Here is a 22,981-nt window from a genome sequence, read left to right as displayed (position 1 = left end):
GGAAAGGTTTCACACGACGGGGCGTCCGGCGCCAACCCGGTAGGGCGGGCTCGGACACCCCACAGGCGCCCGGGGGTTCCCCACCCTCCCCCAGGGACGCGGGGGGTCGGGCGCACGCAGAGCACCGCACACGGCCACAGCCCGCCCACACGACGACCGCCGGGCAGGCCCCCTCCCGACGGCCGCGGCGGTGACCCTGGCGCGCCACCCCGGCCCCTCGGGGGACGGCGGAGTCTGGGGGAGACGGGAGGCACCTCCCGACTCCCCGCGGGCCCGACCGCCGCGACCCCGAGGCGGACGGGCGACCCCCCACAAGGGGTCTTTAAACCTCCGCGCCGGGACGCGCTAGGTACCTGGAAAGGGGGGAGGCGGGCGAGGGGCACGGCGCGCCCCACGGGCCACCGCCCCGACGTCGACCACCACCGCGGCCCCCCCCGCGGCCGCCCGCGGGCCTCGGCGCTGCCGGCCCGTGACGCACGGGGTCCCGCCGTGCCCCGGTCGAACGCCGCCGCCCGGGGGTCCCCCGCCGACGCCAGACGACCACCCCAACGTCCCCCCGAAACGGGGCGGAGCCCTCTCCCCGTCAACCACCTCGCGACGCCCCTACGGCCGTCTCCCCCGGACCCCGCCCTCTCCCCTCCACCCTCGGGGTGCCCCTACCCGCGCCCGCGTGTCCCAGGCACCCTTCTCCCCCACGCGCCACCGAGGGCGGGGGGGGGGGCGCCGACGGGAAGCACCGAGCGGGCAGGGGACGCGACAGAGGGAAGGGGGGACGAGAGGGCGACAGACCCGGAAGAGACGAGACGGCCGCGGGGGGCGTGGGGGGAGGAGTGGGGGCGAGCCCCGAGGCTCGGAGGGCGCGGGGAGGCGCATGGCGACCGCGCGGCGGGCCCAGAGCAGCGGGACGACCGACGACCAGCCGAGGCAGACCGGTCCAGGGCCGGCGGCGGGAGGCGACGGGCGGGCAAGCGGCCCCGCGGCGGGGAGCCGCCACCCGTCACGCCGCACAGCTCGCGAGACGCGACCGGAGGATCCGCGACCGGGGCAAAGGCAGCCGTGGCCGGCCCACGGGGCGAAGGCACGTGGGGTGGGGGTGGGGGTGGGGGCGGGGGCGGGGGCGGGGGCGGGGGTGGGGGTGGGGGCGCGCCGAGCCCTCGGACCCAACCTCGAGGGACGTGGCGGGGAGGTCGGACGGGAGAGGGAGGGACACCGGAGACGACGCCACCGGGCGCCGGGGGGCGGGGGACCCCTCCGGCCGGGGAACGGAGGCGCGCGGAGGGGCCGGCGGGGCGGGGCGGGCAGGCGGAGGGGAGCCGCCTCTCCCGCCCGACCCCCGACACACGCTGCACGCCGCCCCCCACCTTCTCGCGCGACCCCTCGTCCCCCGAGCCCCGGAAAGGCCACCGGCCCCGGCCCCGGGGCGGGGCGCCTCCTGGACGTCTCTCTCCCCCCTCTCCCCTTCCTGCCCATCCCGCGCCCGCCGCACGGGTGGAGGAGAGGCTCTCGAGGCGGGCGGGGCGAGGCGAGGCGAGGCCGCCGCGCCGCTCTCGGCACCGACCACGGTAATGATCCTTCCGCAGGTTCACCTACGGAAACCTTGTTACGACTTTTACTTCCTCTAGATAGTCAAGTTCGACCGTCTTCTCAGCGCTCCGCCAGGGCCGTGGGCCGACCCCGGCGGGGCCGATCCGAGGGCCTCACTAAACCATCCAATCGGTAGTAGCGACGGACGGTGTGTACAAAGGGCAGGGACTTAATCAACGCAAGCTTATGACCCGCACTTACTGGGAATTCCTCGTTCATGGGGAATAATTGCAATCCCCGATCCCCATCACGAATGGGGTTCAACGGGTTACCCGCGCCTGCCAATCTTTCCTCTCCTAGGTATCATGATGCAAGGCATTATTTTATTTGAATATGATTTGCTATGTTTTTTTTTTTTAAGGATTTTTAAAATCTTTGGTACTCTCTGTGAAAAGTGAAAGTGTTAGTCACTCACTCAGTCACATCCGACTCTTTGCAACCCCATGGACTGTAGCTTGCCAGGCTTCTCTGTCCCTGGAATTTTCCAGGCAAGAAGACTGGAGTGCATAGCCATTCCCTTCTCCAGGGCATCCTCCCAACTCAGTGACTGAACGCTTGTCTCCTGCATCGCAAACAGATTCTTTACCATCAGAGCCACCAGAGAAGCCTGTTGGTGCTCTCTATCAGTTACTAGTTATTACTAATACATTTCAAAACGGACTCCAACACACCAGATATCAATATATCATCACTGAGACCTGCGTACTCAGACACTTGATGAGAGAATCCTTTCCCCCAGTTTCAACATACATTTTTTAAAGAAATCAAACCAGAAGCTATCTATCAGCCCCATCTCCAGGCATTTCTTGAAGACTGGCTTACGTGCTAGACCAGTAAAACTCAAAATTCTTCATGAAACCGTTCATATGAATGGTGGTATATTTCTATCCAGAAAAGCACAGCCCCGGTGTGATCCCATCATGCTCTCCCGTGTCCTATCTGCTCTGACCTGCGTGTCCCTCCATGAGCACACAGCCTCCTGAGGGCAGAAACCCACCATGTCCATGGTGCACAGCCGGCACCTGGTAGGGAACCTGGCAGATAACAGGTGCCTGCGAAATAGTCATGGAAGGAAAGAAGACATCTCAGAATGGCCACATATTGTATTTTTTAAAAAGGTTTTACTACGTGATTCATCCACTGCCATCATAATTGTGGCTATTTCCTGCTCGTTCTACCAAGTTCTGCCTTGTCCAAGATAGCAAGGACCCCTTCTCATCCCTCCCAATCAGTCCATCTCCCCGTTCCTCTCCCCTGGGAAGTTGAAGAGCACACGAGGCTGCTGGATGGCGGCCCTTCAAGTGATGACTAACGGTAGTAACGCAGTCTTAACTCCTCTCCCTGCATCCTGCAATGGAATATTCTTGCCTTCTCCCTCCCACTTCTAGGACACATGGTCTGCCCAGGAATCCAGCTTCTATAGAACTTGTGTCTCCTAATCTAACATCTTTCCATCCTCTGGCCTCTGAGAAAATAAAAACAGCCTCTCCAAGCACAGAGTCATATCTTTATCTCCTTATTAGCCTTTTGGATTAGTTGGCTGTTTTTCCTTCCATGTGGCTTTGGGTAGTTAAATATATAGACACCAAGCAGACTAGTATGTGGAGCCATCACTCCATCTCAAGTCATTATCATTTGTTTATAAATATGATTTCTCATGGCTGTGTGACTGTCCATTACATAGAATTCGCCATAAGTTTTTTAAAAATTCCCTTTTGCTAGGCATCATTTTATAAAGGCTTTTAAGCAATCCTGAAAGAGTGTTCTTATACTTAAATGTTTGTGAGTATCACCATTATCACTAATATTACCTGGGATATAGTCTTAGGTGTGGAGATACTAGGCCAAAGGATTGAACTTTTTCAGAGACAAAGTTCACAGGAGGATAGACTAGCTGATAGAATATCACTTGATTTGAAAGATCTATATAAAAGATATAGAGATGATAATATATGAGCAAGGATGGGCTTCCCAAGTGGCACGCCAGTGTAAGAGACATAGGAGACGCAGTTCTGAACCCTGGATTGGGAAGATCCCCCGGAGGAGGAAGTGACAACCGTCTCCTGTCCTCCCTGCCCGCGCTGTCCCTGATCCCCGGGGCGGGCACGGCGCTCGGGGCCGGAGGGGCCGCTGGAGCCGCGCGCTCCTCTGCCCTCCCGGCCGGGGCGGCAGCCGCGCCGCGTTCTCTCCGCTCGGGCTGAGCCCATGGACACCGCCCGGGGCGCAGCGGGGAAGCCGCTGCCTTCCAGGCGGAGCTCGCGTAGGACTACCGCACAAAGTAGCCCGCGACCAAGCAGGGACCTCGTGAGCACACGCACAGCGCCATGGGATCCCAGTGGTTACATTATTATTTACAAAACGTGGGCTGAGAGAGCCTGAACACGCCGTCTAAATCTCTCTCCCCGCAGCAACCCGCTCCAGTGTTCGTGCCTGGGAATCCCGCGGGCAGAGGCGTCCGGTGGGCTGTGGGTCCGCGGGGTTGCAAAGAGTTGGATACCACTTAGCAAGCGAGCGGGAGTCTCGCACCCAGCTTTATCTCTGCCTCAATCACTGTGAATTACTGATACGGCGCTTTAATTTGTCTGAATTTTCTTTTCCCCAAATACATACATCTATGAGAGTTAGTAGATGGCTTAATATTTATTTTGTGACTGGTAAAGCTTCAGCTTGAAACCATTACTTTTGTTTTAGTTTATAAACAACTATCGATATAAAAGATCCCATCAAGAAGCTCTCGTTTCCAGTTTTACTTACAGGCAAGAAACATGTTAAAAGTCAGGGATATCAAGCAAATCCATACAGGGTACATGTCTGGTCTGAATCGAAACGGTTGATATGTAAGATAATGGTGAGTAGGAGCTGTTGTAAACTGCAGGATGTGCGCCAGGTTTGAGACGATTCATCAAGAAAGTCGTGGGCAGAAAAGAAGTGACAACTTCCTTCACTTTGGGCTCACCATCTCGTTGCTTAAATGCCACCATCGTTTATCCTGCTTTCAATACCTTCTCTTCTGTTGATATGGTTCTCATCAGTGGATTTCTTTTAAAGCTTTACTTTTTCCTAAAATATTTATATGCACGAACCAGAATGTATAACCAGCAATCCATAATCAGGGATATCTTTAGCTGTGTTACAGCAAAAGACCTGGAGGACAGAAGGGAGAATTTCCCAGAGGGCAAATGAGTGTAAGTTCACAGAAGTTTCGATGACTCTTCAATATTCTTGAGCCTGGTAGTCTCAAGGAGTAAGCCTGACATTTCCATAAGTGAAAACTTTTGATTCTCCATGATAGAAATTCTTATGCTAATTAACTTACGCAAAACAGAGAAAATCAGTTTTAAGTATATATAATGAAACTACAGTCCATGGGATTCTCCACACCAGAATACTGGAGTGGGTAGCCATTCCCTTCTCCAGGGGATCTTACCAACCCAGGGATCAAACCCAGGTCTCCAGCATTGCAGGCAGATTCTTTACCAGCCCAGCCACCAGAGAAGCCCAAGAATGCTGGAGTGGGTAGCCTATCCCTTCTCCAGGGGATCTTCCCGACCCAGGAATTGAACCAGGGTCTCCTGCATTGCAGGCAGATTCTTTCCCAGCTCCAGGGAAGTCCAATAGCTCTCACCTAGAGGTGGCTTGTTGGTCAAGTGGAATGATTCTCGCTTTGGGTGCGAAAGATCCTGGGTTTAAATCCCGGACGAGCTGCTTATGGTTAGATGGTTTTGGGGCTTCCCTCATAGCTCAGTCTTTAAAGAATCTGCCTGCAATGCAGGAGACAAGGTCTCAATCACTGAGTTGGGAAGATGCCCTGGAGAAGGGAATAGCTACCCACTCCAGTATTCTTGCCTGGAGAATTCCATGGACAGAGGAGTCTGGCAGGCGACAGTCTATTGACTCTCAAGAGTTGGACACGACTTAGCAACTACACCACCACATAATGAAAACAGCCCACGTTAAATTTGGGTTTTAGGGAGTCAACAATGTCAGGGGGCCAGGTCTCTCCAGTTTTTTCTGTGCTAATTTCATGCTCAGGTTCTACTAATGGCAAGACGGATGCCCAGAAGCCCGCCATCTACATTATTCCAACTTTAGTGGAGAAGAATGTGTGCTTCAATATTTTTCTCAGTAAACTTGTGCCTGAATCCCCTGAGCAGGCTCTGCTTTATGGAATCGAGACTGAAAGAGCAAGGAAGGAAACAATCCCGAACTGTGTCTGGAAGAAGACGTTCTCATTGTATGACCTCAGCTTGCAGAGGACAGTGGTTTCCAGGTTTTGAATGCTCGTGCCCATTGATGGATAAGGATGTTAGAATAATTCCTACTGATCCCTGTCAGAACAAAGAGAACTCGTAGAGCTTATTATTAATATTTTATTCCTTTAAAGAGTATTATTCATTTGGCTTATTTGTCCTTACTTGTGGGGCTCAGTAATTGCAGTACACAGGCTTGGTTGCTCTGAAGCTTGTGGGATCTTAATTCCCAACCAAGGATCAAACTGGTGTCTGCTATATCCCAAGACAGATTCTTAACCACCTGACCACCAGGGAAGTCCCTATTTTACTCTTTTTTTGGGATGAAGACTCACATCAAATTCGTATGGCTTCCCAAGTGGCACTGGTGGTAAAGAACCCGCCTGCCAATGCAGGAAACATAAAAGACACAGGTTCGATCCCTGGGTCAGGAAGATCCCCTGGAGAAGGAAATGGCAACCCCTACAGTGTTCTTGGCTGGAGAATCCCACGGACAGAAGAGCCTGGTGGGCTACAGGCCACAGGGTCACAAAGCGTCAGACACGACTGAGAAACTGGGCACACACGTTTATAAGACACGTACAGTGTCAAAACCTCCAAGCACACGCTTGGGTGGCATTGGGATTCAGTATTTTGGGGGGGAGTGGAGACCTGAGTTTTAGGGACTTTGTAATTGCTCTTTGCTTTAAATGGGTTAGAGGTACTTTGGGTGGAAGCCCAAGGTTAGATAATGCTGTGTCATTTGCTATGACTACTAAAATAAGACCAGAGCGAGTAGAAATTGTATGACTCAAAAAATTCATCTCCATTTCATGGATTTTTGAGGTGACCTCTTTGAAGCTTTCTGGCTCTCTGATTTCATATTCCAAAGACTAAGAATGGAAGAGGAAGGGCTATAATGTAAGGCCACAGTATAAACACAGTTGATTGCAAAGAACAATAAATTGCTATCAGAAATCAATACATTATTTTCCAAAGCTTGTCTGGGGAGAATCATTCCATCTTCACAGACACAGTGAATGTTAGCTAGATTTATAGCTGTTTGCTGGGGGTTTATACAGCATCATATTTCCAATGGATCCACCAGGAAGAGAAGCTTGGTTATTTAGCCTCCCTTTAGGGAGTACCAACAGCAGAGAAATTTCCGAGATGACGTATTGAGAGTTATAAAGGAGTGATCTTTTCCATGTACAATTAATCGGTGAATTAAAGAAAAGATTCTTGCGATAGTTCATTTAACAGTTCACTTTTAATGCTTTATTTTGCACATAGAGGTCTGGATTAGATAAATTTACTTTATTAGTACAGATAATATTAAACATTTGGGCAGTCTTGATATATGATGCTTAGTTGTATATATTTAAAGGGAAAATTTAACATGTATCAGGACACTTAAAATATAAAACATCTTGACTGCAGTCACAGAATGAACCAAACTCTAAATTATTATTTACTGAGCAGGAAAGTCAAATTTGAACAATTTGGTTTCAAGCACCAATAGTTTGAAGGAGTCATATGCTAACTACTGCATTTTTTCCAAAAAAATCCTTACTTAAAGATATTGAAAACTTTAAATACACACTAAAATCTGATTTACTTGGAATTCACTAATTTGTAGTTCATAATAATGTGACTTAGCTAGAATGACATTGACTTGTGTTTTCTATTCAAAGAAAAGTAGCTATTCTGTGTAAATGCATTTTCCCAAGGAGCATCTTATCTATTTATTAAAGGACTTGACAGCACGGAAATTGCATTTCATTGAAATAGTTTTGTAATTTACCTGGACCCCAATTAGTACAGGATTGTGATGTTTGACTATCCTTCACTTTATACCGCAAGAACATCTAGTTCAGAGTTTAAACATAATACTCCTTTCTCATAAAATAATTTTATAAAATGAGATCTTTTCCTTCTCCAAAGATCCTTCTTTTAATTTTTATACCATAAATAATAATAGAACATCATCATGTGTAATAAAATACTCACCTCTCTGGATAAACCACTCTGCTCTTATTATTTGTATCCTGAAACAGAGTCATTTATGAATTGAAATCATAAACTGTCTTAGCTCTAAGTATAAATTAAGCCAAGCCAATAAAATTTTAGCTGGCCATTCTCAACCAGTACTGTGGAGAAGCTTAACATTTCTAAAGTCCCATATTAGGCAAACTAGTCAACATCCAAGGGTATTGTGTCAGGAGAAGGCATAGCAAGGGGCATTTCTAAGACGGATTTGAATAAAAGCAAAAACATTCAAAGGATGACTTTCCAGACTAAACCGATTTCCCCATCTGAACGCACATACAGCAGCGAGAATTGCTCCCTCCGCAACTCTCTGCATCCAGAACATGAAACCCCGCTTTCAGGACAGGCATGAGGGGAAACGGGGACTTTCTCATTGTCTCAGGGACCTTCTCTGACCTTGCACGACTTTCCTCATGCCCTCAACCACGAGGTCTCTGAAACAATCTAGTCCTTACGGTCAGTCCAAGAAGACGCTCGGTCTTGTGTGGCTCACTTCTGCCAAGTCCTGTCCCTAGAACCAGAGTCGTTAGGGGAGGATGAAGGGAAAAGTGCTTTATATTCTGTTGCTATTAAAAATTACCGCAGGTGCAAGGCACACTGATTTCAATCAGTCTCCCACATATTGTGAGGACTTTGGAAAGCCTAGAAAGTTCCGAAAGCTGTAAGTTTCCATCAGACACAATAACCTAGGGCTACCATCTCAGAAGATAGACTCACAGTATTTAACAGCCCACAAATTCTTCTATTTATCTGCATCTCCCCCTCTTACTCTATAGTTGCCCTTCAGCTTGAAATTACTGATCTGTAAGATAAGGCAACATTTGGTCATTTATTCACCAAATACTTCTTGCTCTATATCAAGCATTGTGAGTAGGCATTGGAGACATATAAATTAATGTGATAGACAAAATCCTTATTGTCAGAGACCTCGTATTTCTGGGTGGGGATGTACAATTACGATAGACAAGTCTTTCAAATGAAAATCCAGAGCTATAAACACTGTAACAGACAAAGCAGGGTGAGGCTTTACCATGGTGTGGCTGACACACCAGATGCTGCAGTTAAGAAATCAGAAAACATTTTTGTGTGTTTTAATATTTCACCTTTCAAAGTGTCCCATCAAAAGTCAGGTTTATTTTTGCAAAGTAGAGGTATAAGTCAGGGTTCTCTAGGGAAACAGAACCAATGGGATATAGAAGTAGATATAGATATATAGACTCTTAAGAGCTCCAATACTCTGGTCATCTAATGCGAAGAGCCGACTCATTGGAAAAGACCCTGATCCTGGGAAAGACTGAAGGTAGGAGAAAGGGGCGGCAGAGGATAATAACATCCCTGACTCAATGGACCTGACTTTGAGCAAACTCAGGGAGATAGCCAGAGGAACCTGGTGTTCTGTAGTCCACTGGGGCCCAAAGAGTCGGACATGATTTAGTGACTCAGCAACAGCAACATATAGTAATAGATATAGATATAGATATAAATGTAGTTATAAGAGGAGATTTATGATAGCAGTTGCTTCATGCACTTATGCCAGCTGAAAGTGAAAAGTGTTAGTCGCTCAGTCATGTCCAGCACTTTTCGACCACGTGAACTTGACCCCATGAACTCAACCCCATGAGCCCACCAGACTCCTGTCCATGGAATTCTCCAGGCAAGAATACTGGAGTGGGTTACCATTTCCTTCTCCAGGTTGTCTTCCCAACCCAGAGATGGCACCTGGGTCTCCTGCATCACAGGCAGATTCTTTACCATCTGAGCCACTATGACAGCTGAGATGCTCCACAATCTGCTACCTGCAAGCTGGAGAACCAGGGAAGCCAGTGACATGCTTCGGTCCAAGTCCAAAGTCCTGAGAGCCAGCGAGCTGCTGGTTTAAGTCTTGGGGGTCTGAAGGTCTGCGAGCAGGAGCTGCCGTGTCTTGGCATGTCGGTGACCTTCCAGCTCAAGATGAGGGAAGAACTTGCCCTTCCCTTACCTTTCTGTTCCACTCGAGGGCCCGGTGGATTGGTGAGAGTGGCTCTTCACGCCAGCTACCAGATCAAATGCCAGTCATTTCCAGGCACACATGCACAGACTCACCCAGAAAGAATGTTCTTCCAGCTGTCTGGGCATCCATCCCTAAGGGCAGTCAAGTTGACACGTAAAATGAACCATTGCAATGGTAACAAGAGTCCATCTTTATTTCAGCTTGTTAAGTTATATCAATGTCCTGCTTATATGTGCATAAATGTTGGATGTGCGTGGTAATTTGAGAGAAGACCCATGGGCCCGAAGCCTGAATTTGTACAGTTTTCTCATTCCCTTTGAAAAAGAGCACGTCTCATCAGTTACATGTTAGAAGGGGAAGAGTAGGTGCCTGACTTTGTCGTCAGACCTGTGGCATGGAGTCCCCCTGGGGGAGACGGGGCATCCGCGGTGCACACGTTACTCTTGCAGGCGCGCTCCTGTCTCCTGAAGCCAGCAGAGTTCTTGTTGATTTCAAAGGTGTTCTATGGAGATAGAGTTGCATACCGACTGATAGGTCAGAGCGTTGAGAGTTTCCACATCAGCCGTCTTTCTCCTTAAATATGCACCTTTCACTTGTGAGTCTTTCAAACAATACAGTTGTCAATAATTTAGGAAATGATCTCCAATGTCTTACAACTTTTGTAGCACTTTGGGTTTGCAGTCTGGTGATGTTTTACATCCTGGATGCCTCTACAAATCAAAATCTTTATTATGGAGTCAAGTACATACCCAGAGCTCTCCTAGAAAAGGGAGGGAAAGGACAGATGTTTGTAGATAAATATTTGCAAAATAAAAATGTTTTAATGAGAAAGGCTTGTTGCAGTGAGGATAGAATGGATGTCCAAACTTGGAAAATAAAATCGAGTAACCTTCATCTCATTCATCTGGTTTTTGATGAGATCCTCAAGACTAGCTTGACCACAGTTAAGATAAGACCTGGAAGTGAGGAAGATGTGATCTGCTTATTATTCAGAAAAGTGCCTTGCACTTTAGAGATGCTTAATGAACTTGTGTTAAATTGGTACCTCCCTAATTTATGGGGGTATATGGGCTTCCCTTGTGGCTCAGCTGGTAAAGAATCTGCCTGCAATGCGGGAGACCTGGGTTCAATCCCTGGGTTGGAAAGATCCCTTGGAGCAAGGAAAGGCTACCCACTCCAGTATTCTGGCCTAGAGAATTCCATGGAATATCCATGGAGTCACAAAGAGTCGGACACAACTGAGCGACTTGTACTTTCACTTGTGGTATAATCTTGAAAACAAGTCTTCTTCCAGTCAGGAGGAATTCACAAACATCCTGTTTACACTACAGTTCATGTGTGTCAGGAATCGTTAGTAAAATACATGGAGATGCATGAAATATTTGTGCTGATACTAGTTCATTATTATAAGCTTCTATTACACCAGTGGTTCTTAACACTACCCAAACCAATGTCATTTTTATAGCAAATATTTCATACTATCTCTTTTACTCTTATGCAGTAAAGTTCATAGCTAATATGAGCTTTGTACCATATAATTTTAAGATGTAATATCATAATTATGAGAAATAAGAGAACACTACTGTGCTTTAGAGCAATAATAATATGACACAGATTTTAATACAGGAACATTTAGTCTTGACCATGCTAGGAGACAAAATGTAATTGTCAAATATTTACACTTAGACATAGAATTATCTATTTAGACATATTTACACAACTAATGAAGGTTTATTGTGTTGGTTGTTGCATCTGGAAAATACTGAGGTTTTCCAAAACAGTGAATGACTGACTCAGTAAAGTTATGAACCACAGTAAAAGTTTACATCAGTTTATACAGATATTGTGCTTCTGGAGAATTGAGTAGTTAAAAGTGTGAAGAGATAATTTAGACTTGTCTGTGAAGGGTGGTTAGATTCTAGGCTCATAAGATTATAAACACGTTTGCCACCTTCCCGGACATCCACGGGAACATTTCAAAAGCTCTCAGAATATAGGAACGTCCTTTGTTCTTTGAGGAAGAAAAGTCTGGATCCCTTGGACCCCGTATTCCATATCAGTCCTCACCCCCCACTCACCCTGACGACCAGAGGTCCTTTTACGCCCCCAAACGTTCCCCGGGATGCCGCGCTGTGGCTGCAGAGAGCCGGTGAACCGCGTGCGCAGGTTGAGGAGGCGGCTGTAAGCCTCCCCCTCGCTCATCGTGGGCGCCCCCAAACGTTCCCCGGGACGCCGAGCTGTGGCTGCGGAGAGCCCGTGAACCGCTTGCGCAGGTGAGGAGGCGGCTGTAAGCCTCCCCCTCGCTCATCGTGGGCGTTGTCGTCACTCTTCCCCAAGCTCCTGGCGGTTTTTGAGATGTGACCCCACACAGCAATCTCACCGCCACTGATAGTTGGCTGGCGACATAGTTTTCCTGTCCCATAGTCATTTAAATGGAAATGAATGGCAATAAAATGAACCCCACATGTTTCAAAGCAGTTCTGGTTTACATAACTATAGGACTGGAAAAAAAATATTGCTACACGGAGGGAACAATTAATCACACGGGAGACTAAGACAAATAAACAGCAAATAAACAGCAGGACTTTTTCATCTTTAAATGTGAAGAAGACAATGTAACAGTCATGGAAATATGCAAAAAAGAGAAAGAAGACGATTGTTGGCTTCAAGGAGCTTTGAGTATCTCCAAGCGTTGGGGACGGGAGCGTAGATAGGGCTCTGATAACTAGCACTTCAGAGCCTAAGCAAAGCTCACAACAAGTGGCTGGTAGGTTACATCACTTCTATCCTTGGGTATTTGGGTTGCAATGCTATGGATTTTAAGTAACTGCCTCATAAACTCAATTGACCATTAAAGTCCAATTGACCAAAATATTAAAGCCTTTGGCAGGGCAGGGGGGAGGGGGGAGCCTTAATGACAACAGAGTGATTCAACTAAGTTTGATAAATGCTCATCGGAGGTCTAGCACATGTCAAACACTGGGAAGATCTAGCATTGATGAGCCTCTTCCAGAAGCTACACACATAGTTTTCTGTAGTCTTCTCAGTAACTCTCTGTGAGAATATTTCATCCCCACTTTATAGATGTGAGCACTGGGGTTCAGCTGGAGAAGGAAATGGCACCCCACTCCAGTATCCTTGCCTGAAGGATCCATGGACAGTGGAGCCTGGCTGGCTACAGTATGTGGGATTGCAGAGAGTCTGACAGGAGTCAGTGACTAAACAACCGAGGTTGAGCAAAGCTCAGAGAAGCAATCCTAGAAGCTGGGGTTTGCACGTTCACCTGTTTCATTCTCAGGGAGGAGAGTGTATCATTCCGGTACTAGGTCCTAGGCTAGGAAAGGTGCAAGCTCTATTTCCTTCATTCCTCAAAGAACCAAATGATAAAGGTGGTGGCTATTTCTCTAATTTTAAAGCTGAGTCTCTGAAGGCACAGAAAGCTAAGTGACTTGGTTCAGATCCCGCCACGAGTGAACAGTGTAAGCCAGACATATGGTTGCATTGACATGATCCCGGAGGACCTGTTCTTTCTACCCTGGTCTCCTAGGCGTGGTAGCACCATCTCACTTTTTCATTTCTCTACTTGTCATGATTCTTTCTTGAATGTGCCCTGTCGTGTCTCTTTGTGACCCTATGGACTGTAGCCTGCCAGGCTCCTCTGTCTGTAGGGATTCTCCAGGCAAGAATATGGAAGTGGGTAGCCACTTCCTTCTCCAGGGGATCTTCCCAATCCAGGGATCAAACCCACATCTCCTGTGTCTCCTGTATTTATTGCAGGAGGACTCTTTATTGCTTTAGCTACTGGGGAAGCCCTTCTTGTTTAATTTTATTTATTTATACATATTTTGCTGAGTTGGTCTTTGTAGCTGCACTCGGGTTTACTCTAGCTAAGACAGCAGGGGCTACTCTCTGACAGTGGTGTGTGGGCCTCGTCTGTTGCCCAGCATGGGCTTTAGGGGGCACGGGCTTCAGCAGTGGCAGCTCCCGGGCTCTAGTGCTGTGCTGTGCTTAGTTGCCCAGTCGTGTGCGACTCTTTGTGATCCATGGACTGCAGCCCATGGCTCCTCTGTCCATGGGATTCTCCAGGCAAGAATAGTAGAGCAGGCTGCCATTTCTTCCTCCAGGAGATCTTCCTGACCCAGGGATTGAACCCGGGTCCCTTGTGTCGCTTGCATTGCCAGGCGGATTCTTGACCACAATGCCACCTGGGCCAGGGTTCAAAACCCTATCCCTCTGCTCACTTTTCCTGCAGTTTAAATGGAATTGTGCATGGCTGTACACTCCCAGTTGTTTGAGTGGCGACTTCAACTCAACCCCAGTCTGAATCATCACCAAGCACGCAGCCTGACACGTTGATCTATCCAGACTCCTTGCCGAGGCTGCCTAATAGGAGACCTGATGATAACAGGGACTAAGTCATGTCGCCTTCCCATACCAGCAAGTGTAGAGTCTTAGCCAGTGTTTATCCAGAGCTTGTCAGATTCATCTTTCAGCTTCTGAGGGAAAATGCATGCATGATAAGAGCATGGTGGAAAACTAAATCTTCAGGGGTCCACCACTAAGAGCTTCAGGCAATTATCCAGGATTCATCATGCAAAGGTTCAATATTTTTTTTTTCAATATTACTTTTGAAGAATTTTCACACTCTTTTGGTATTTCTAGATATTTTCGCTAGAATTTCCTTTTCCTAGTTTTGGAGTATTCACTTGAGATGCTGCTGCTGGTGACAACGTACAATACACAGCACGCGCGTACACACACACAAACACACACACACACACACAAGGAGGCACTATATATTTTGATTAGATAATAATTTAAAATTTTAATATGGATATTGCATTCCTGCCATGGACCCTCATAGCACTATTCCTTTCCTTCACTGCACTTATCATGGATATAATTATACATGTACTTGGGTGATTCTTATTACTTCTCCTTTTCCCCACTAAGCTCCTTAAGGGCAGGGAGAGTTTGTTTTGCTCACTGTTGTATATCCGTGGTGGCCTCCACCATGACTTTTTGTTGTTGTGTATTCGCTAAGCCCTGTCCGACTCATAGGAGATCCCATGGACTGTAGTCCGCCAGGCTCCATGTCCATGGCATTCTCCAGGCAAGAATACTGGAGACGGTTACCATTTCCTACTCCAGGGGATCTTCCTGACCCAGGGGATTCTGCATTGGCAGGAGAATTCTTTACCACTGAGCCACCTGGGAAGCCCTTCCTCAGTGATTATCATAGAGTAAAAGGGTAGAAAGTATTTGTTAAATGAATTAATGGTTAAGTGATTAAACAAATGAATGGGTGTTAATACTCCAGTGTGTTATATATTCAAGATTCTTTATATAATGGCTTTACCTCACCCCTCAACATTATAACAGACCCCAACTTCAGTCCACCCAATTTCATAATCAGTGCATGTTCATCTAAAGAAACGATAAAATGCTAAAATCACAAAGCTTTTTCCATCGTGCCATTGCCTAGAAACAATGATGGTTTAAGTTTGACGTATACACTTCCACACTTTTTAATCATTATTGCAGAAAATCGAATCTGTATTATATTTATTAGCTTACTCTTTCACTTGATATATCGTGAACATTTTCCATGAAATATTGTCCTTAACGCAGTGTTTAATGATCATCAGGCATCCCATCATTTGGATGAATAATAATTCATTTAACGGATCCTCTGTTTTCTTGCACATGAAATGTCTTTCTAAAACTGTAGGGACCCTGAGATATCAGGAGCAGGGCCAGACAGAAGGGCTCATGACTACGGTCCCAGGGACTGTGGCTTCTGCCTCACCCTCGTGTTAATACTGAGTCTTACTATTTTAATAAGACAGTTTGTATCTTATGAGGTGAAAACAATACATTTTTAATTTAAAATTTCTTTCCTGGGGGCTTCCCAGATGTCTCAGGGGTAAAGAATCTGCCTGCCAGTGCGGGAGACTCGGGTTCGATCACTGGTCCAGGAAGATCCCATACGTCTGGAGCAACAGTCCGTACACCACGGTACTGAGCCTGTGCTCTGGACCCTGGGGCCCGAACACTGAGCGGCGAGCCCAGGGCCCGGCTCTGCAGTCAGAGGGGAGCACCCTCTCTCTGCAACAAGAAAAGCCCGCATAGCAACGGAGACCAGCATGGTCAAATAAAATAAAATAAGTTATAAAAATTTTAGCTGAATAATCTATGAGTTATATATATATATATATTTAAAAGTGGCCCATCAATACTCCAAAATGATGGTTACCTTTATCATTCATTTCTTCTTAATCTGAAAGCTACACAATCCAAGATTTTGTTTCCTGAAAACAAAACACTGGGTCCTAACTCAAGGATGGTGACACACAAGGAAGACAGAAATCCAACAGACCAGATACCTGGAGGAAAACAAATATTTAAAAAGATCATGACAGAAAAGAATAACTTTAAAACAGGCAAAGATTTTGTCACCTGGCCTGAGGGCCTTTTTCCTACAAACAGTCCACAGGCAGTAACACGTACGTTGTAATCACTACACAGTCATCAGCAGAGATGAGAGAAATTTAAACATTATGCCTTGTTTTTCCTGCCAGGAAAAGCAGAGATGGTGAAGTAACATTCTAAGAACTGGGACTTTCCTGGAGGTCCAGTGGTTAAGACACCGCGCCTCCAGTGCAGGGGGCAAGGGTTCGACCCTTGGTTGGTGAGCTGAGCTCCTACATGCCGCACGGTGTGGCCGGAAAGTAAAGAGAGTCCTCGGAATGGACACGAAGGCAGCTGAGAAGGCTGCTGTTTCAAGTAATAGTTAAAGACAGAATGAAAGAAAAGAGCCTCTGTCTTCCTCCATCAGGGAGCTGGACTTTTCACAGGTGTGTTTCTATTGGAGACGAAAAAGACACTGTTTGAAGATGGGAAAGAGAGGAAAGCCTGGGAATTTGTATTTATGGTTGAATGGCAACTGCTTATATTAATATTTAAGAGATGTTTTAGATTTCCCCCCTTTTTAAATAGTGCGAAATCTAGAGAAGGATAGGCATGATAAAAATTTTAAAATAAGGGTGAGAAAAACAGAAGAAGGAAACAAAAAATTCCTGATTACTTAGAAACTTATCACCCTAGAAAATCAACGGTTTTGATCCTATTTTGTTAATGCGATTGGTTTCACAACACACAATCTCATGATATTCTGACTACTGCTCTTAATACTATTGGCAAGAATAGTAACAATATTAGCCAATATTTATTAAAACGTTATAGTATCCTAAATGTCATGGGTTGAATTGACCCCCATCCACAATAAATTCATTTACTGGAGTGCTTAACCGCCAGCGCCTCAGAGGCTGACCTTATTTAGAGAGCGCATCTTTACCGAGGGGATGGATTTAATTAGAGGTCATTGTTGTTGCTAGGGTTCCCCGGGGGGCACTGAGTCCTACTATTAAAGTGATAAAAACCTGCCTGCAATGTAGGAGACATAAGAGTCATGGGTTTGATCCTTGGGTCGAGAAGCTCCCCTGAAAGAGGGCATGGCAACCCACTCCAGTATGCTTGCCTGGAGAATCCCATGGACAGAGGAGCCTGGCGGGCTTTAGTCCATAGGGTTGCACAGAGTCAGACATGACTGAAGTGACTTAGCAAGCACACACACACGTTGTTGTTTAGTTGCTAAGTCATGTCCAACTCTTTGCAACTCCATGAACTGTAGCGCACCAGGCTCTTCTGTCCATGGGATTTCCCAGGCAAGAATACTGGAGTGGGTTGCCATTTTCCTCTCCAGGGGATCTTCCTGACCCAGGGATTGAACCTAAGTCTCCTGCATTGGCAGGCACTTCTTCACCACTAAGCTTGGGTGGGCCCAATCCATTGTGAGTGGTATCCTTAAAAAAGCAAAAATCCGGAGACGGACCAGCACACGGGGAGAACACCATATAAAGGCGAAGGCAGAGATGGGGGTGGTGCTTCCCGCAGCCCAGGCGCGCCCGTGATTATCGCCAAACCACCAGCACTGACGGGCGAGGCGTGGGGGAGATGCCATCCTGACCCTCAGGAGGGGTCAGCTCTGCCTGAACCTTGGTTGTGGACTTCTGGCTTCCAGAAGTGTGAGGCAGTAGGTGTCTCTAGGGCTTCGATATTGTTGCCCCAGCAAACTAACACAGCAAGCACTGCATTAAACAAACTACACATAAACACTTATTAAATACTCAAAGGTTTTACATGCCAGCTTCTGCCTGTTGTTTTTAGCACAGAGTCTGACATATTCTCCCTAAGCACACATTGGATAAATAGTTCTAGTTCTGTGGTTCTCACATAAATTAAATGATAGCACAGACAGCATATAACATTTTAGTATGGAATGTTCTATGTTCCTACAGAGCCTCCATGATTTTTACTTCTTTAATGGCTATACAAAATTCTATCAATTGCATGATACTCTTATTTATTTGGTCATTTTCCTATTGCTGGATGTTTATGTTGATTTTAATATATTACTATTGTAGGTAACACCATAATGGACGTATTCATGCCCAGATATTTTCCCAGTTTTTTAAGATGGAATGTTTACTTCCCTGTGGTAGTCATGAAGTTTATACACATTTCTCTAGTTATTATAATATGTATTATCAAATTACCTTGCAAAAGACTTCTGCCAATAAACCTTATTGATGTGGACATGTGTAAGTGTAGATATTTCACGATATTTACATCTGTATTGGGTCAAAATTCACAGTAATTATTAAACCCAGTTTGTCAGATTATCATTCTATGTTTTAAATTTGATCTTTTTGATTTAAAACTTACTTTATCAAGTATCCTAATTGCACCCTTTCTCATGCTCTTGTTAGAAATTAAATTAATTTTGGATTCCCAATGACAAGGTTAGTTTTAAATTTTGAGGTTAGTTATTTAGAAAAATGAAAACACCCACTAAATGAGGTAATCAACTGATAAAATTGACGGAACTTAGTCATATTGAACTAGCACACCAATTTAGTTTAAATACTTGTCCTGATGAATGCAAATAGATACAAGCACAGCTTGTATATATCACAAATTGACCAAATGACAGTATCTGGTGTTCAACTGGCATTTCATGAAACAAAGATAAGTTGTGATGTATTTCAGATTATGAACACACACACACGGCCCCATGATTTGCTTAAAACTGTAAAATCAAATACTTAAAATGTGAAAGCAGGTGAATTGGAAAAAGGAAAGTAGCCCAAAGATGTAATTTTCTCCGACCTCTAAGATATAAAAGGAAGAATTCACTTTGCGATTAGAAAGTTAAAAAGTTGAGTGATTCCTGGACACAGCACATTTTCTGGTAGGGATCTGTTAATACGATAGTCAGCTCAGGAAACAGACCAACTTAGTGATGCTGAGCCTGTTCTATGTGTTACTCCAGTGAATGTGCTAAAGAAAGAAATAAGCTTAATTTACCCCTTGGCCACCTGATGGGAAGAGCCAACTCACTGGAAAAAACCCTGATGCTGGGAAAGATTGAAGGCCACAAGAGAAGGGGGTAGCAGAGGATGGGATGGTTAGATGGCATCACTGACTCAATGGACATAAATCTGAGCAAATTCCAGAAGATAGTGGAGGACAGAGCATCCTGACAGCTGCAGTCCATGAGGTCACAAAGAGTTGGGCACAACTTAGTGACTGAAAAACAACAACAACACCCCCTTGGCTCAACATGGTCACTGAAAGGCATGGGGTGGAGGGAGAAAGGAGAGTGAGCATGGAAAGGAGAGAGAGGAGGAGAAAAAGGAAAAGCAGAGAGAGAAAGGGAAGGAAGAGCACAGAAGGAAGCAGGGAGGAAAGCAAAGGAAAGAGTCGGGAAGGGAAGCGGGATGAAGAGAGGCAGGGAGCTGCTAGGACATTTGTCTATAACTGTGATTGGTATGTTTGTTTATTTCACTTTAAAAATCCCATATGTCAGTGACAGCAGAGAGTATTTGTCTTTCCCTGGCTTATTTCACTGAACAGAAGACTCTCTAGGTCGATCGCATTGTTGTGTATAGCAGAGTTTTCTCCTTTTATGGCTGAGTAATAGTCCACTGTATATGTATATATCTCACAACTTTATCTCAGGGACAATTGGGGAGGGACAAAATTGGGGTATGGGGTTAAGACATACAAGCGACTATGTATGACATAGCTAAGCAACAGAGATATATTGTACAGCACAGGGAAATATAGTCATTATTTTGTAATAGCTTTAAATGGAGTGTAATCTGTAAAACTGCTGAATCAGGGCTTCCCTGGTTGCTCAGTGACAAAGAATCACCTGCTGATGCAGGAGACACGGGTTCAATCCGTGATCCAGGAAGATCCCACATGCCAAGAAGCAACCAAGTCCATGCCCCACAACCATTGAGCCAGTGCTCTAGAGCCCGGGAGCCACAGCAAGAGAAGCCACTGCAGTGAGAAGCTGAGGAACCACCGCTAGAGAGTGTCCCCGCCTGCCGCAGCAAGGGAAAAGCCTGTGCAGCAGCAAAGACTCAGCACAGCCAGTAAAAAAAAAAAAAGAAAAAGAAAAAATTCTGAATCACTGTTACACACTTGAAACTAATATAACATTGTAAATCAACTACACTTTACATAAAAGAAAGATGAGGAAGGCAGAAAGGAAGGGAGGGGAAAAAAAAACAATTCATGACGCACAGATAGATGCATGAAGTTTGTTAGCACGTGCACAAAGAGAAACTCACTTCAGTATAAGATACTCAATTTTTTAAAAGCCCAATGTTTTAATTGAATTAATTGATAGTGCATATAAATGGAAATTAATTAAAACAGTAATCACATTCAAATGAGATATTAACTTTGCTTTTTTTAAATGACAAAAGTAATCTTTAAGCAGTAACTTCATCTGCAAAGTCCTAAGCAAGGAATTTCTGTGAATTAATCAGTGGCATCTACAATCGGCAGAGTACTCAGCACCTTTGGTGGCTCAGATGGTAAAGAATCTGCCTGCAATGCAGGAGACCTGGGTTCAGTCCCTAGGTTGGGAAGATCCTCTGGACAAGGAAATGGCAACCCACTCCAGTACTCTTGCCTGGAAAATCCCATGGACGGAGGAGCCTGGTAGGCTACAGTCCATGGGGTCGTGAAGAGTAGGACACAACTGAGTGACTTCACTTTCACTTTTCCCTTGCATGCATTGGAGAAGGAAATGGCAACCCACTCCAGTGTTCTTGCCTGGAGAATCCCAGGGACGTGGGGGCCTGGTGGCCTGCCGTCTATGGGGTCGCACAGAGTCGGACACGACTGAAGCGACTTAGCAGCAGCAGCAGCAATTGAGGACAAAAACCCACGGAAGCAGTCACAAGGGCCATTTACATCATCTTGAAAATGGATTTTTAAACAATTACATAATCTCAAAGGCTAAGCCAAAGACAACAGTATTGAGCATAACTTCAAAATTATTTGATCTTTTCTTTGCTACCTTTTAAATTTGCTGGCAAAATTTTATACAAAGAAATTATACCATTAAAAGTCTATGACTCATCTGTGGCAATAAATTTAACTTATCTACCAAACCATGATAAAATTGTAATGACTACACATTACTTCTCTGAAATAGCTTTTATACATCATAATATGTCAACAAAGAATGAGCACGACTCATGAACAAGTTTGAAGGATCGACCTAACTCTACTCACTAAAAATATCTCTGGCTAGCTTGAATTTTAGTTTCAACGCTTTGTGTTCTAAATTTCTTTAGCAACACATCTGCTAATTTCAAAGTCAGTTAAGTGTATTAAAAAATAGGTTTAAAAAGAAGAGATAAGGAAAACAACAACGAAATAGACTGAAAGAAGAAATAGACACACCCACGATTACAGTCAGGGACCTCAGTCTTCCTCTCCGTGACTCAATAACTGATTGAACAAGGAAGCCAAAACAGACAACCAACCAAGGTCAGTAAGGATGTTGAAGCCTTTAAACAATTCTCCAGGCAAGAGTACTGGAGTGGGTTGCCAAGCCCTCCTCCCGGGGATCTTCTCAACTCAAGGATCAAACCCAGGTCTCCCGCATTCCAGGCAGATTCTGTACCATCTGAGCTACCAGAGAACCCTCTTAAACAGCACTATCAACCAACTTGATCTAACTGACATTTGATAGAACACTCTATCCAACAAGAAGCACGATAAAACTCTTCTCAAGGGGATACGGGACATTCTTCAAAAGACAGACAAATCTCAGCATACTTAAAGTGACTCAAATCATACAAAGCATGTTTTCTGATCTCAACAGATTTAAATTAGAAATTAAAAAACCCCTGATATCCAGGAGTCTCCCAAACATCAGCAAAGTAGCATATTTCTAAAGAATTCATGTGTCAAAGAAGAAATCACAAATGAAACAGGAAATATGTTGAAGTGAATAAAAGTGAATATACAATATACTAAAAAGCTACGGGACATGGCTAGATCAGTACCTGGAGGGAAACTGATAGGATTAAATACTTACACAAATGAAGAAAGATTTTGAATCGATCCTCTAAGACTCTATCTTAAACAACTTATAAAAGAACAAATGAAATCCACAGCAAGCAGAAAGAAGAAAATGAAAGAGTAAAAATCAATGAAACACAGACCAGAGAAACAAAATGAAATGAAAAAACTAAAATCAGGTTCTTCAAACTATCAATAAAAATGACTAAGCCGAGTGACGAAGAAAAAAGAGAAGACATAAACTACCAATATCAAGAATCAAAGAGGGAACATCAGTACAGATCCTATAGACACTGAAAGGAAAGGGTAAACTGTGAACAACTTCAGGCAACTTAGATAAAATACCCTACTTTGTTGAAAGACACAACCTATGAAAGCCACTCAGTAAGAAACAGATAACCTCAATCTATTAAAACTCAAATCCATAGTTAGAAATCTTACCTACCCATACACCCACACGCACAAAATCTCTATCCTAAATGGCCTTACTAGTGAATCCTAACAAACAGTTATGAAGAAAATCCTGGTTATACACAAACTATTCCAAAATAGTAAAGAAAGAAACACCTAACTCATTCTGAGGCCAGAATTCTCTTGATACCCAAACCAGACAAACATATTACAAGAATATCAATATCCCTCAGAGACACAGATGCAAAATTCCTTAATGACACAT

At 45.2% G+C, this 22,981-nt stretch overlaps 1 protein-coding gene across 2 annotated transcripts in view; it reads right to left on the bottom strand.

Annotated features, from left to right (window-relative positions):
• Nucleotides 1-7,064: 7,064 nt before the first annotated feature.
• LOC145506495 (N(6)-adenosine-methyltransferase non-catalytic subunit METTL14-like) overlaps nt 7,065-22,981 on the bottom strand; it is an 87,795-nt gene continuing 71,878 nt past the window's right edge. The window contains exon 6 of one of the 2 annotated variants that reach the window (XM_081491380.1): nt 7,065-10,612. In XM_081491380.1, the coding sequence (XP_081347506.1) occupies nt 10,590-10,612 (23 nt within the window). In that variant the 3' untranslated portion in view covers nt 7,065-10,589. The remainder of the gene's footprint in view (nt 10,613-22,981) is intronic. The other variant, XM_081491319.1, reaches the window with a different exon arrangement.

The sequence above is a fragment of the Giraffa tippelskirchi genome, chromosome 1, assembly GCF_054371585.1.
Source record: "Giraffa tippelskirchi isolate mGirTip1 chromosome 1, T2T-mGirTip1v1.2.pri, whole genome shotgun sequence".
Taxonomy (NCBI): Eukaryota; Metazoa; Chordata; class Mammalia; order Artiodactyla; family Giraffidae; genus Giraffa; species Giraffa tippelskirchi.
The sequence above is the reverse complement of the archived record's forward strand: the minus strand, read 5'-3'. Positions and strand labels throughout refer to the sequence as shown.